This window comes from Ceratotherium simum, chromosome 8 (genome assembly GCF_057802395.1).
Source record: "Ceratotherium simum simum isolate JZ-2026a chromosome 8, ASM5780239v1, whole genome shotgun sequence".
Classification (NCBI taxonomy): Eukaryota; Metazoa; Chordata; class Mammalia; order Perissodactyla; family Rhinocerotidae; genus Ceratotherium; species Ceratotherium simum.
Genome location: NC_141907.1, coordinates 32,017,153 through 32,033,742, shown reverse-complemented (window position 1 = coordinate 32,033,742; position 16,590 = coordinate 32,017,153). Strand labels below are relative to the sequence as shown.

At 39.8% G+C, this 16,590-nt stretch overlaps 1 protein-coding gene across 3 annotated transcripts in view; it reads right to left on the bottom strand.

Annotated features, from left to right (window-relative positions):
• Window positions 1–2,648: 2,648 nt before the first annotated feature.
• KLF3 (KLF transcription factor 3) overlaps window positions 2,649–16,590 on the bottom strand; it is a 32,191-nt gene continuing 18,249 nt past the window's right edge. For 2 of the 3 annotated variants that reach the window (XM_087434183.1, XM_087434184.1), the window contains exons 3-6: window positions 14,973–15,459; window positions 14,146–14,296; window positions 8,718–8,878; window positions 2,649–6,594 (exon numbers count right to left, since the gene is read on the bottom strand). In XM_087434183.1, the coding sequence (XP_087290309.1) occupies window positions 6,413–6,594; window positions 8,718–8,878; window positions 14,146–14,296; window positions 14,973–15,459 (981 nt within the window). In that variant the 3' untranslated portion in view covers window positions 2,649–6,412. Of the gene's footprint in view, window positions 6,595–8,216; window positions 8,492–8,717; window positions 8,879–14,145; window positions 14,297–14,972; window positions 15,460–16,590 lie in introns of all 3 variants that reach the window. The other variant, XR_015552904.1, reaches the window with a different exon arrangement.

The window sequence follows — 16,590 nt, the reverse complement described above, 5'->3', positions numbered from 1 at the left end:
ATGACTGAAGTGAGAGAGTGAGGGGACTTCTACGATAGTCCCCAAGGCCCGAGCTGGGGCAGAGGAATGGCAATGGACATGAGAGGACAAATTCAGGAGAGGTTTCAGAGGTGGCCAGTTGGATATGAAGGGGTAAGAAAGATGTTAGCGCCCAAGCTAGGACTAGAACTCAGATTCACTTATTCTTTCAACCGCTATCTAATGATGCCTTCTCTGTGTGTGGTTCTGGGGACGTGAAGGTGGACAAATCCCACTCTAGCTCCTGGGGTTCTCATTCTGGTGGGGAAGAGAGTCTTGAACAAATAATTGGAGTGTAATGAGTGATCTCAGGGAGGCCAGGGTCAAGTGTGTAGAGCAAGAAGTAGGGGCTGAGGATGATGTGAGAGAAGCTAGTTTGAGTGTGTGGTGGGATGTTAGTTCGCTGAAGCAGTGTATGAGCAGAGCCATGGAGGCGTGTAACTGACAGGGAAGCGGTTGGACTTTGCAGCAGCAGGTGAGATCTGGAGCAGATTGGTGAGCCCTGAAGGTCCTCAAAGGCCTCCTCTCCCAGAGTTCTTTAGAAGCCAAGTCCTTAGGCTGATGGAACTCCTGAGTGTGATGGTTAATTTTATGTCAACTTGACTGGGCTACAGAGTGCCCAGATTAAACATTATTTCTGAGTGTGTCTGTGAGGATGTTTCTGGATGAGATTAGCACCTGAATCTGTGAACCCAATAAAGTAGATTGTCTCCCCAGTGTGGGTGGGCATCATCCAATCCATTGAGGGCCTGAATAGAACAAAAAGGTGGAGGAAGGAGGAATTTGCCTCTTTTGCTTCTTGCCTGTCTGCTTGAGCTGGGACCTTGGTCTTCTCTTGCCCTTGGATGGGGATTTATACCATTGGCTCCCCTGGTTCTCAGGCCTTTGGACTAGACTCACACCATTGGTTTTCCTGGGTTCCCAGCTTGCAAATGGTAGGTCATGGGGCTACTCAGCCTCCATAACCATGGGAGCTAATTCCTCACAATAAATCTCTTCTTACATATTTATACGTCCTGTTGGTTCTGTTTCTCTGGAGAACTGACTAATACACTAAGTCTTGAGAGAAGAAAGAAACATTGAACGTGTTCAGTGTGAAAGAGACATGGCCTAGGAACCTGAAGATCCAGCTTGTTTTTAATCCTTAACCCAGACCACTCAGGATGCTCAGTGGGAATACAAAACCAGGGACGTAATGAACAGAAACACTCAAAGCAATAAACATGTCTAGATTTGGTGAGAACCACTCCCCACCACAGTAATAAGTTTAAAAATTCTGACTTACAGCATGTATCATTCTAACTTGGGGATCACTCTCTCCATATTACCAACCACCATGCAACATCACCAACCACCATGACTAGGGTCAGCTCAAATAGGAAATGTAACAGGTTCAGTTTACACATCTTAAAATGAATGTACCCTTGAAGGGCAATTCATTATTATTTTGCGCATACACACAGGTCACTTGGTCTCTAATAGTTTAACTTACACATCTATATGAATGTGTTTTTACTACCATCTCAACCCGTCCTTCCCTGAACAGTCACTTCTTACCTCTAAGACACGCTAGAATTGATATCTTGCCCCCGGCAGGGCTCCTAATCCTTTCTTCAACCTGAAAGCATTTAAAATATTGGGCAATTATGTATTTGTGTGTGTGTGTGTGTGTGCTGAACATCCTCACTTTGTTCAAACATTCCTCAAAGAAGTTAGTTTCTTGAAAAATCTACGTTTTTCACCATTTTGATCACTCACCCAGGCAGAATCCAGCTTTAACATAGTATCTCCTTAGAAGGATGGGTCTCATTTTGAACTCAGCAAGTGCCATCTCACCGATATATGAAATATACTGGGAGGATTACAATCATCTGGACTAACCCATGCCAACATTCCATTAGGATATAACAGTCACATATAATACCTTTTTAGCTTGCCGTCAACTATCTCAGCATAAAAGCAGAGAAAATTTCCTAGAGAAAGCTGATGGAGAGTGCTCCCAAGGCTGAATTCAGCCTTCTCTCCAACCTCCTTCCACTCTCCAACCCGTGAAGGCGAATCATGTGTTAAGTGCCAGACAGACATTATTTTATGTTATGCTAAGATGAAGTCCAGGCTCGAGGAAGCTGCTGAGAGAACTAACAAGCCAGTATCTTAGTTTCAATTACGTTTAGAGGGAGGGAGAGGGTAGTGGAGAGGTTCTTATGTTTTGCCTTAAACAGGAAGTCTAAATCCCCATCAGAAACTACTTGCTCCTGTGAAGCTGAGGTCACAGCAGTGTCCATGCACATGGTTTACTGAAGGTTTGTTTATTCACATTTACATATATGCCTTTCAATACAAGGCACTGAAAATTCTTTTTGGAAGCAGGCGGGGGTCATAAAATATTCCAAGAACGCACCAGGTTGAGTAAATTTATTCTAGGTTGTCTACAAGTTTATGGTTTGTGCTCAGAAGACTTCCTGTTGCTGTTATCAGAAAACCAGGGACATAGCTTTATGGCTGAGTTAACTCGTTTAGCGCCTAACAGAGTGATTTACTTTGAAACTTCTAAGTATGGTCTTGTACATGTTACATGCTAAGTTTTGTTCCTAGTGATCACTGCATATATAGTAATCACATGATCACACTTAATATTCTGATGGTTTTATTAACAAGTATATAATACATATATTGCATACTGTATATAGTATATGAGGACTGTACAGTACAAATTTATGTTCACAGTTTGACATGACAAAATGTCATTACTGAATTCCCATTGGACTACAGAGTAGAAACAGAGAAGGTACATTAAACATTCACATCTTTAGTAAGAAAGATTACCAAAATGTTTCAGTATTTGCAAGTATACTAATGCATGCTAAAAACCTTTACCCACTCAGTCTTATTAGCTTATAAAATATATTACACTTTATTAAAAATTTCTGCATAGTTTATACAAGTATTAAAGTACTGTAAATGTAATAATCCTGCTATACTTGCAGGTATAGTTTAAGAGATGCTAAGCAGAAAGATTATTTTGACCCTCTAACACTAAGTACATAACAGCAAAAAAAACAAAAACAAAAAGTGCTAGTATTTGTAAAACATATTGTTGTAGCCCTCGTTTAATGCATGTAAAATGGCTTTGTAAATGTATTATTTCTTAAGTAAATTTGCAATCATTTAGAAATTGTTAACCTTGACCAAGAAGAGAATAAAGACAACTCTGAGCAACTTCATGTATGACAGCATTTCCTTCAAGATGACTATCTATTTTCAAACCAACCAAATTATTTTAAAACATTAGATCTTTAAGATTGTCTAAAACAATCTAATTAAGAATGATGTGCAGATATACAGTATCAGCAATATGGTCTTTCAGATTCCACATTAGTGCAACACTGATAGTGCAGATGGGTGTTTAATAAAATATACATGTACATATATAGTTCCCCTGTAAATCTGTTCCAAGGCTCTTGAAACTTCTGTGTACTTAGCAATTCCTTAGTTGAACATAGCTATACTGCTAACACATTCTCCAAACCAGGTGATTTAGAATGTTAATGCCCATTGATGATGTAGATTCACATTTTAGAACTCTAAGATATGATGGATTCAGATTTAATTTTTCTGACTTCTTTTCCAAGTTGACACTTGGATGATAATCAAAGAAATTCTATAACAAATGGAATTTATACAATACTAACTTCATGTTTACAAATCATTCTCATCAATTTAACATATTACAATTAAAATCACCATTGATAGTAACACGGCACATCATCCAAACCACATGTTCAAGGGCATTTCATCTTGTATTTGAGGTCTTCCTCAATAACAGCTAAGAATGACTAAGAGACTAAATTTCTCAACTATCATAGTAAAATACAAATATATATAAAAAAAGAAAATTTGGTAAGAGCCAATTGGTAACTGAAGTATATAGACCAGCATGGGAACAGAGAATGGCCTTTCTGGGTTGCTTTTCTTACAGAGATAAAATGGATCTTTGTTAATGAACTGTTAACATAATCTAAGCAAGCTGAATAGTCAGAGTCTTTGCAGGGTCTTACTTATTCTTTTGAGCAAATTTAAATATGCCATAGCAAACACATCAAATTTCATGAGAACTCATGAAGCTTTCTATTAAGTGGACTCAGACTCAAAGCTGATTATTCAAAGAAGATCAATTCTACCCTTTCTCGCCCCTTTTCCCACCTTCTATATGGGTTGGAACACATAAACTGGTTATCTCCATCAAAACAAAAAAGTTCCTTGCATTCCTACTTAATTCTTCCATGTATTGTGGAAGAACCATTTCAAGAAATAAACACTTTGGCATGAATGTGACTAAGCATTTACAATACAGACAATACCTATTTTTCCAAGAACCATTTTTATCCCTCAATTCATGTCATGGTTGCAAAAAAAAAAGCCCAATTAGATTGTTTTTAATATTCTAAACAAATTTTGCAGTGCTTAAAAAATAAAAACCAAGTGCCAAGATAACAAATTACTTTGCATTTCTCAACTACATTTCCTTCCAGTAGGTTCAGAGGGCTGATGGGTGGGATCTCTTAGGTGCACAGTCCCTACAACTAACTTTTATTAACACGGTGCCCTCAAAGCAAGCTCCCCACACAATTTCGAAGGCCTCCAGAATGACTCATTCACTGATGTTTTAAGAGCAGTAAGTGTATTCCTCCCAGTTAAGGTTGTGTTGGATCCTGAGTTGTGGCTGGGATGAATCTTCAGGATTCCATTCTTCTCTCTTCTCCATCTTTTATGGAAGGATGAAGGCGCATTTGGTTATATGCACCCACATTTGACCACCGTTGCCCACTTTTTTCAAATTTAGGACCAATGGCATTTCTATGCATGAATTATTTTATTGGCATTTAGACTATGGTACTCAAAAGCCTGCTTTTGAAAAACTTCCCCCAAATACTGGTGTCATTTATCTTGACCATAAACACGAGTCATTTGCAGTTTGTTCTTCTGACAGGATACTCAATAGTGACAGGAGATTGCCACCTCCAGCAGTAAACGTTTGGGAATTTTTGAGCTACATATTTGAATCCCTGAATTGTAGTTTTCTATATTTTTCGGAAATCTGCTCCCTAAATAAAGGTATGTGCGCTTCACAACTATTTATATTTACAAATAGTGTCACTCAGGTCTTAAATTGAATGAATCTACTAAAGCATTAGCAGATGCTTATTTATGATATGTGTCATGAACACAAATGACAGCCAATTTGGCACTTTACAGCTCACACAGAAGAGTTTCTGTATGAAAGGTATAATTAATCTGCTATGGGAATACAATTACCACTCAGCATTTCCCTGTTTGCAAAAAAACCTATAAGTGTGTTGGGTAAAAGAAAGGCCATCCATATTCTTACCCAAAAGATCTTTTACCATTACTAAGTAAATATTTTTGTGGCATCCCTACTATCAATGCTTGATGACCCACATTAAGGCCATTGTAGGAATGGAGATAGGTGTGTGGATAACCCATTGGTATTTGGCTTTGCAGTCTGGTTCTGCACAGATGAATGTGCACAGAGACTGAAGCTCTGGGAATGCACTGCACAACTAACCAAATGAGGAAATCACATCGAGAACCCCTAGCCCAGGAGAAATGGCCAGCTTCCTCCTTTGTCCCCCCCAACCCCTGCTCAATGCCCCTTCGCTCCGACTCCATGCTACGCGAGTACAGCATCCATCCCTTGAACTGATAGACATCATCCACCTAAATCAGCAGCTCTCGCTCCTCTCCCAATGGTGGCAAAGACCTCCATATTAGCTGCAGGCACAAAGGTGGGTAAACGACTTAATTTAGATGAAGTGATAAATCCAAGTTTACAAGCAAGATTTACGAAGGACAATGGAAGAGTTGGTTGTTCTGGCCTGAAATCTTGCTGCACTTCTGGCTAACCTGTGAAAGGGTCTACCCTTCTTTCCACTGTCAAGCACAAAATGCGATCACAGGGCACAGAGGTATGAAGTCTCCGGCAAGGACTAGCAGGCTGGATACTGTATTTCTCATACATTTACTTTGACATTCTTTTGAGGAATACATGGAGAAACTGACAATTGGTGATGTTAGTTTACATGTTCCCTTGTTTTCATTACATTAAACGTATCTGTAAGAAGGGTTTGCTTAGCATCCCCGGAAAAAAAAAAGAGTGTTCACATTCTTTAGGTCTGACCCGTGGTAAGAAGAGGAAGGATTAGAGAGTATGTACTACTGACCATATGGAAGTTTGAATGATATAAATCCAGAGATTCAGACCAGCTGAATCAAAATTAAAACGTACATGTAAAAAACGAGTTAGATAATGGAAGGAGGACAGAGAGAGAGCCGGGAGAGTGGGGAGCCGCGTAGAGGTGGGAGACAGCGGCATTCAGACCAGCATGTGGCGTTTCCTATGTAGGGCAAGGTGGTCAGAGCGGGAAAAGCTGCGGTCACAGTCTGGACACTGGAAAGGTTTGATTCCAGTATGTTTTCGGAAATGTCTTGTTAGCTCATCAGACCGCGCAAACTTCCATGTGCATCCTTCCCATGTACATTTGTAGGGTTTTTCTCCTGCAAAAAAGAAAAGAGTTTATTTTTTCTAAAAGCAAAAGGATATTAATCAATAAACACTGACTGTAAAGTTAAGATTTTTGAGCTAAACCTCTTGATGAATATTATTTCCAAGATATATTCATATATTTGTCCATCAATATAAGTGCCTTATAAACCACTATAGGACAAGCAAGAAAAAAATGAATGAATCCTCTTACTATTTAACTGGCTCTCTGCCATAAAAAGGGGAGGGTGGATTTTAAGGGTTCTTAAAGCATAAAGGCACCAAAATCCATTCTGAGAGGCTAAATAATTTTGGTTTTGTCTTCAACAGTAAGGATAAATGACTTAAGAAACACCTGGTGATCTGTATTTGTATATCTCCAAGTCTTAAACTGACTTAAGAGCTTGGTTATATCCACTTAATGAGAAGTCCAAATTGAAAGTTTGTGAGATTTTATTTTTTTCAATAGTTTTCTAAAAATATGAAGTCTCCATCAACTGAACTATCTGTCAGGGATTTCAACATCTTTTTTAAGTCAATAACACCTACGCCTAAGTATAATGCTTTGATTCAGAAGTACTAAAAATACAGTAATTCCTCCCCACCCTGTCAGAAGCCAGGTTTCTCCAAGCCCTTCCTGTGGGATAATGGTAATTTGCAGGTGAGGAACAGAAGACCCTAGTGGGAAACTCATAGGGAGAGCCAGGATAAAGGCCCTTACAAATAAAAAGGCTGTTAATGGCAATCTTACATGTTTAAATTAGTAATAATGGACATCACAAATTAATTCCCATTTACTATCCCCTGTTCTCCAGAAATCTTACAGGATTGCCATTCCTTGGTATTTCAATTAGGTATTCAGAATTTGTATTGTCTGCTTTGCTGCACAGAAAATAAATGCTAGGAGGCATTTTTCCTACATCTGAATTGTTATCCAAATAGTCAATGTCTTTTTAATCTTAGGCTGGACTTTGGTAACATCCACCTCTTGGGTCCCATTAATGCCCCAGCAATGCTTTTATAACTCTATTTAGCCTTGCTGATTGGGTGTTCCTCATAACATATGGCTATCACCCTCAGCTCTCTCCTTGGTAGCATTATGACAAAGCCAAAGAACAGCTGTACGGAGGATGATTTTCCCTCAGCCTCTCTCCCCAGGATTCACTGAAAAACTTCCTCCACTCTGTCTGACACTTTCCTTCCTTTTCTCCTCCAAATCCCAGATTCTCCTCTTTTAAATATGCCTAATAAGAATAACTCATAAGACTCAAAAAAAAAAAAAATCCACATTCTGAGTTAAGAACAATATACACAGAGTTATTTGCTGTTATACTAGAATTTCACATCAAAGAGTTTGAGATTAGGTTAGATAAGGTCTACCGTAAACATTAATCACCAATACCAATTAATCAGGTTGTTTAAAACATTTTTATACAAATTCCTTAAGATGTTTTGCTAAAAAATGTTCAACAAGAGCCCACAGAACAATTTTATGTTTCCTTCACCTATACAACAATTTTCGTAAGATCTGGGTGCACATTCTATACTCAATAGTGGGCAAGATGGAAAATACTCTAGAACAAATATGGCAAGCAATCACATAGAAATTCCCTCGGTTTTAGAAGAGAGTAATTACCCAAATTTCTTCACTTTTCTTTCCTTCAGTGACAGTCTTCCATTTGAATTCCATTTCTATAAACTGCTTCATTTGTTCAGCATAAAGAACTGTTTTTTCGCTATTATTAATTTGATAATGTACAACATTTATCAAATGAGAGTCCATATGAAGATCACATCCTTGATGAATAGGCCCATGGTTAAGAGCACTTTCTTCTCTGTTCCAGTGGAGGTTCTGTCCCTTTCTCTCTCCCTAACTAGAGAGTACAGAACTGCAAGTGATTGTGAGGGACCCTGTTACAGAGATAACCATGAAATCTACTCTAAATTATTACAAAAGTAAATCATTATCAAAAACTTCATTTTCATGACAGAGACATTTGTACAGAACTATGGTAACTTTCAAAATGCCTGAAAAAATTTCAGTATAACAACCTCGGAAAGCTAGAAAGTTTATCTTAACATTCCATTGTAATACTTCTCAAGAAGGAAGATGAAGTGAGTCTTGCATTTCTGATACCTGTATGTGTTCTTCTGTGCGCTTTCAAGTGAGAGCTTTTAGTGTACACTTTGTTGCATCCGTCATAATCACATCTGTGTATCCTCCGCTTCCTCTGGGTGTCTGGAGATTCCACAGGCAACGGTCTCTTCCCAGGCTGCACTATGACTGAAGGGTGATTCCTACGGAAGCCAATGTTAAATGCAAAATGTTGAGTGAATGGTTCTTCCTTTCCTTTAGTCTACCAAAAGCATTAACAACACCGGGCAAAAACAAACGAACAAAAACACCCAACAAATAAATAAAAAGAAATTAGCTGATCAACCCAAGAAGCACTGCTATATTCATTCAACAAACATGGAGTGAGCACCTACCATGAGCCAGGCACTGTGCTTGGCACCGGGACACAAAGCTGAATTAAAACAGGGTTCCTGCCCTCGAGGAGCTCACACTCTAGGGGGAGACAGACATGGAGATAAGTAATGACAGCAAGAAGGGTTAGGTGCTACGCTAGAGGGTGGTGCAAAGTGCTAGGAGAGGCTCTTTCCCTCAGTAAATATTTGCCTACTGATAGAATTTTGTGGTCCTAGGCAATGCTGAACACTGTACCATGTTTTTTCACAGGTTGCCCCCATTTTCATTTTATTGTTTTTTAGGGAAAGATGTGAAAGGTCAAATTTGTAAGTCTCAGGTAACCACACTGTAGGTTGTATCTCTACATTTTATCCTTTACATAATTGGCATTTAGTTGTAGTCTCTTAAAAGATCGCCAATTCACATCTGATTTTCAAATGCTGGCTCTTCCAGAAAAAGAAAAATATATATAAAGGCACTGCTGCCTTCACAAACAAATCTTTAGTGGTACTGTTACTCCTCCTCTTAGAGGGAAAACTTCAGGGCAGGGCTAGCAGTCAGGCAAGGAAGCCCCTCATCCATTACGCGGGCTCCAGAGTGCAGTGCCAGCTCCCTCACGGGGATTATTCTCACAGACCCCCATGCCTGCATCTGCACACCTTTCTAGGGTGGATGCGAAATCAAACCAAGGTAAACATCGTTACTCTGAACTTTCTCTTTTTCAGAAAGGAAGCTGGTGGAGAGAAAAAGCAGAGGGGGAAGAGCTGGGAAAAGTCGGTAGTTTTTCTCAGGTTTCCTCTGCTGATTAACGTAAGTTATTAAAAAGTTCTAATCCATTCATTCACTTTCCTGATGACTAATCACTTGACCCATTAAAAGCTTATGTAGTGAGCCTCCAACTGTAATGAAAGACTTTTTTCTTTTAAATTTGAATCTAAAGTTCTTAAAATGTTCCGAGCAACATGTGAATGTTTTGTACAAGTGTGTAGACGGAGAAAAAAGACTGGTGAAAAGGAAAAAAAGAATTTGATGAGGGTAAACACTCAAGCTTGTGAGATAAACAAGGATAAGAAAATTTAGCCATAAAAATCAAAAGGGAGTCCCTGAAATGAGACTTTTTTTTTTTTTTTTTATCTTGGTAAAAACTTAAATACACATCCCTTATCAATAACTTTTTCAGGCACGCTAAGAAGTGAGTAGGAAGAGAATAAAAGGTGCGTTTATTTTAAGTGGTCTTACTTATTTCTCACTTTTATTATTAGCAAAGAAACCTGTCAGTTTTGAGTATCACTTCACCTTCCTATCCTGTTGCTCAGAGGGGGGATACAGAAAAATAAAATAGCCAAGTTTAGATACACAGAAAAGTAAACACGAACTAGAGCAGGGGAAAAAAAAGAACAAGAACTGCGATTATATATATGTACAACCAAATAGAGAAAATACAGAAGTGAGGGGTTTATGTACAGATATAGTTTTTAAAAAGCTGAATTATTAATTTAAAATTCTTCAATAAAAAAAAGTTAGTTTTAACTTTCAACTTTGATGCCATAGATTGAAATGTTTCATCTTCATTAAGACTTTCAGGAAATAAAATGCTGAGGGTAAAAACAGAGTGGTTAAATAAATCTTGCATCCCTCTGGGATAGTGGGAGAGTATCCCAGATGACTTTAGAAGTCTCTTGCAACTATTCGATTTTATGGGCTGAGAATCTGTCTAAGTCTGTGCAGTAGTCTGACTGCTCTTTTCAGTTGCTCATTTTGTATATAAAGGTATGCTAAAAGGCTGTGTGCTCCAAACTTAAATCCCAGCTCTGTCACTGATAGTCCCTATGACCCCCGGGCAAAGTGTTTATCCTCTCTGTGCCTCAGTTTCCTCTCTGTAAAATGGGGATGATGATGATAATATGATCTCAGAAAGCTGTTATGAGTAATGTACACAAAGTACTTAAGAATAGTATCTGTTTCAGATGTAAATCTACTAAACAGTAGCTGTTAATATTTAGAGACTCAGATACCCATTTGCAAACTCTGCAAATAGTTGTTAAATTTCACGAGCAGTTTCTTTGGGATGTCCCAACACCACATCAGGACATCTCTACTCCAGCTGATGTCTACCTTGAAAGGCAGTGTCATTCTAAGAGTGGTTGGCAGCCCCATCTCTAAAGAACCAGATGCTGGTACAGGCTGAGGCTATCTATCTACAAGGGTCTTGGGATCTCACCCATTTTGGTCTCCTCACTGCTTATTTTTAAAGTGGTTGTTTGGGATCATTAAAACCAAGAAGTTAGAATGGCTACTAAATATCAGAGACCGAGTCATTGTTTTGCACTAAGCCGACTCCTCTTAAGTTTACTACAACTCACATACACAACTAAATGGGAGAAATCTGATCCTCAAGCTCTTTGCTCAAAATATATTTTCACACATGTATATATATAACAACAGGAATTTGATACATGTTTGAGTGCCTTTAAAAATAATTCTAGGGCCGGCTCAGCAGCATAGCAGTTAAGCTCGGCGCGCTCCACTTCGGCAGCCCGGGGTTCACGGGTTCAGATCCCTGGGCACAGACCTACACACCGCTCATCAAGCCATAGTGTGGCAGCGTTCCACATACAAAATAGAGGAAGATGGGCACAGATGTTAGCCCAGGGCCAATCTTCCTCAAGCAAAAAGAGGAAGATTGGCAACAGGTGTTAGCTCAGGGCCAATCTTGCTCACCAAAAAAAAATAATAATAATTCTAAAGCTGTAACTCGATGATCAAGCAAATGGATTTCAAAGCTGTATTTTCAAGTCAGCCTCTGTAAAGGAAGGCTTTCCTAAGGCTAATATCATTGGGGCCGCCTCACTGCAATGGTACTAGGCACTTGGTTTCAAGTGATTCTTTCCTGACTAGCTGGTTTCCTCTGTGGGCTGCTACTGGGCACACTCCAAGATATTACTTAATCACACTGAGACAGTTACTCGAAGAGTACATGTCACAATTGTGGCTAATCTGTTGAAATTTTTGAGAGGCAAAATGCATTCTTAGGTCAGCATTAGAATAAGCATATTACTCATTAATCATTAAAAGCTATCAAGCTTGAGACCATCAAAAGAACATTACTTAAAATAAGAAAGAAAAGGGAAAAAGTGTTTTCTTTTCAGCAGCATTCAGAGCACAGAATATTGCCTTCAAATCTTCTGTAGTGTTTTACATTGTAATTCGTAATAACCTAGATTTTGGAATAACCCCCTTTCAGTCAATGGATCCCTCCTTATGTGGACAGTTGGCTTTACAGCATCTTTTCCATCACCTGTGCAGGAATAATTACAAGTCATGTTGCCTGTTACTTTGTCAGAGACATTATAAAAAGAAGTAATTCAGCCTACAAGATATGTCCATTTGGTCAGTCTTAAAGAAGTAATTCAGCCTATAAGATATGTCCATTTGGTCAGTCTTTCTCTAGTGCACAAGCAGATGCAATTGGCTAGATATGGGCTAAAAATGGCAGGACGAGCACTCATCTGGAAGCAGATGAGGCCCAGGCCCCCTCTGCTGTTAACAATGTGATTACCGGCAAGTCATCTAATGTCTTGGCTCATCAGTTCTCTCTTTGCTCTGACTTCCACGTGCTTGTTACGGGAGAACGAAATAACTCCTTTGAAAACACTTGGAAAAGTTTCCTTTTTGTGGGGAAGGGGGCGCTACACAATTGTGAAGGGCAATAATGTACAAGTTCATCAGATGCTCTCTCCCTCTGATGTAACTGGGTAAGAAGATTCACTCCCTTCTTTATCTATCAGGGCATATGACAACCTCCCCCAAATTGACTATGATTTGCTGCAATGGGCAATTAATAAATGAGCTACTACAAAGTCACCTACTTGGGTTGAATGTGGATACAACTAGAATATATGTGAAGTTCCAGAAAATAGCTGTTCTAAAGCCAGAAAATTCAAATTCTGTGGCAGAACTGATTGTGCAGGGGAGAGGTGTGGAGAAGACAACATAGAAAGGTGGGCAGAACATTTGTTCAAGTTGGAGAAAAAGTGATATGGGAGGAAGACGACGGAAGCGACTGAGGAGAGAATAATTGTTGCCTTTGTACTTGGAAACTGGCCACTAAATCCCATGTTGACATCATAAGACACGACAATTACAAGAAAAATAATTACAACCAATAATGAAAATAAAGAGGAAACAGGCAGGAAGATTCAGGGAGTAGCCCAAGGTCACACATATGGTGGAGAGCAGAGCTGGGAGATCCAAGATGTTGGATCCAAACGTTACTTTCTTAACTGCTACAAACACAGCCTCCCCACAGGTAATCACTGGTAGAAGTTAAGGATGTCTATAGCAGTAAATCCCATTAATGATGTTATTTGACCTGTGTGTGGCACCATCACATTACAGCAAGTTAGACCTAAAACAAACCACCATTCAGGTGCTTGGATGCTGACCAATACAGCATAAACTTCCTACCGGATGGCAGTTCTAAAGCAGACTGAACATTCTAGGGGCAGACGTGATTAAAAAGACCACAGCACACTTCTTTCAATGCTGAGCTTCTCTGAGCTACATGGTCAACCTTCTGTTGCCACCACTATTTACAGGACTTGTTTTGGAATGTCTTTCTTGGGCTTGTGGTTGGCCTGAAAATTCTAATTAAAGACATGCCCTATCGTAGAAACAGTATATTCTATGAGAAGTGACAACTGGAAGGATGATGTGCTGCCCACGTGAAAAGTTTTCATGATCCAACCTTAAGTGGAAAATCTAGAACACCAAATTCAATCCACGTTGGGATTAAGATTATGAGAAAACTAGGTATATATAGTCCGGAAGGATGAAAAAACCAAGATAAAAACGATTTATGTGGTAAGACGGCAAATCATAGATGACCAATTCACTGAAAACTTGACATAATTGTCATAATGCTGTTGATGTAACAGAGGACATTGTTTTTGGAGAGAGTCTCCCATCTTGTCCAATGGCTACAAAGTGTTCCTGGCAATCCACACCACACCATGTGTTGGAAGCTCGTGCTTCCATTCCAGGTCCCAAGATGCACGCTGCTATGCAAATGCAGGGTAGACCTAAATATACTTACTCTTGCAACAATGCTTGCGGGGGGGACACTGAGTTCATTAAAGGGGGTGACATTTCTTCAGGATAATAATCTGTCCTCTGTGGTTCGATCCCAGGTTCTATTTTAATTTTTTTCTGTAATATAGGCTTCTCATAGGATTCAATTACAGGTACTAAAAAACAAAAATAGAAAAGTCACTCTGGATACAATTTACCAATTTCAGCTCTTAAAAGCTGATGGCACAGCTTCTACCTACAACACTGATGTGTGACCATTTATTTGCCTTTGGCAAAATTACAGCAGAAAGGAATCCGTGGGGGATTCTTATTTCTTCTGATCACTATTTTGCCAGCAAGCAGCATACATAGAAAGCTGGACTTTTAAGACATCAGCCCCAAAATGATTCTTCCCTTTTGATTCTTGGTTATCTCCTTTTAACCCCAATCTTCAGCCTATGACCGACCAGTCAGTAAACAAGGTGGCTTTTAATAGCCATTAATTATCACCATGATCTAAAAATATTTATTAAATGCCTTTTTGCACCTAGAACCATGTCAGCATTCAATAAAGCAAAATATAAAGTCAAGATTTTTACTACCCCAAAGCTGACAATTACAGAGTGAAAGTAATCATTTCATGGCATTAAACAGACAGCCTGATTCTTGGGAGCTCTTCCAGTATCAACACTTAAAAAAAAAAGGAAATGCCTTAAGCAGACTCAAAGTCTAATATTTCCTTTTAAGAGCTCAACAGCTCTTGGCTCTTTGCTCTCTCACCCAGTCTGGGTGGGCAAGACCCTGTATGTACACTAAGTGGGAGCAGCAGTGTGGATTAGCAGCAGAATTTACCTTGCATGCTACTATTGGAATTTTCCATCTCCTCCGACAAGGAGACCATGAGCGGCTGCTGGAGGTGGCTGGTGTACATAAAGGGGACGGGCTGCACCACGACTGGCTGGATGACCGGTAGGATCCCTGGGCTCCGAATTCCGTGCCGGGAGAGGGCTGCGGCCATCACTGGCGGCATGGACAGCGGCATGCTGAAGGGCTGCACACCCGGGGGAGGGGGTGAGTACTTTTTCATCGGTGGGCTGGAAGAAGGCATGCTCAACCCAGGGGAGGCTCTCCGGTGCGAAGACTGGAACTTCAGTGAGGAAGGAGAACTCCCAGCAGAAGGTGGTGAACTCCGCTTGTTCACAGTGAGGTCCACTGGCTCCATCTGCATCCCATGCGACAGGCCTTCCGGGGTCTGGAAGAACTTATCCGGTAATGGTGTGGAGTAGATGACTCCATACTTGTTAGGCTTCATCGACTCCATGTAATTAGACGGGTATGACTGTTGGAAAGGACAAACAGAAACATGTAAACAGTCAAATAAGCGCATGAGCTTGAAACATGAATTAAGATGAAAATATACAATAAGGCACTTTCAATTACAGGGGCTTTAAGAAGTAGTTTGGATTTAGATATACGCTTGACCTTAAAAAAATGCTATGGGAGAGCTGGTCTGATAAACATAAGAACTAAGGTTAATGTGGTTACTGTGTCACATGAAAAATCTCAAATTTAATTCTAAGATGATTTCTATGTCAAATGCCAAGTTCGAGGCTGATATCTGGCAAAATTCTAAAACGGATTTTAAAACAGAAGGCTTATGGGCCTTTATTATTAAGAGTCAGTGTTGGGGTTCACCAAGAACCAGTCAGGTCAACTAAGCTTGTTGCTTTTCTGATGGGGTTTCATAATTGGCAGGAAATGCTCTCTAGCTTTAGTGTCTTTCATCTCAGCAGCAGGATGTTGAACATTTCTCATGATACACTTGTGTATAATATGGAGAATGGAGCTGATGGTAGTACCTCTGGATGGTACTTTAGCCAATGACCAATCCATGTCTAGGGTGACCAAGAGTCCTGGTTTGTCCGGGACTGTCCTGGTTTTAGCACTAATAGTTCTACATCTCAGGAAATGCCTCAGTCTCAGGCAAACCAGGATGGTCAGTTACCCTACACACCCATATACTGAAGGCCACCCACACTAGGGTAGTTATGTCCTTGTACCCAATTGGTTCAATGGTCTTATTCATAGCTTGAATGAAGCTGTAGGAGATGACTTGATTTCCTAATTTGTGGATGACACAGAACGGTAAGAAACAGCTCATATAACTCAAATAAGGACACGTGAGGCTCGAAGTGACCTGCACACAAGCTGAGGCCCAGTGCTCTCTCCTCTAAACCTTGCTACCCTCTCATGGAAAGAGGCTAGAGGACAACCTAACAAACTACTGGAGGAGAGGCAAAATGGTTTGTTTCCTCCAAAATCTAAGATCTGTTCCACAATTAACCTAATTTACCTTCAAATACCTTTCTCTCTTTTTTTCTTTTTGTGAGGAGATCAGCCCTGTGCTAACATCTGCCAATCCTCTTTTTTTTTTTTTTTGCTGAGGAAGACTGGCCCTGGGCTAACATCT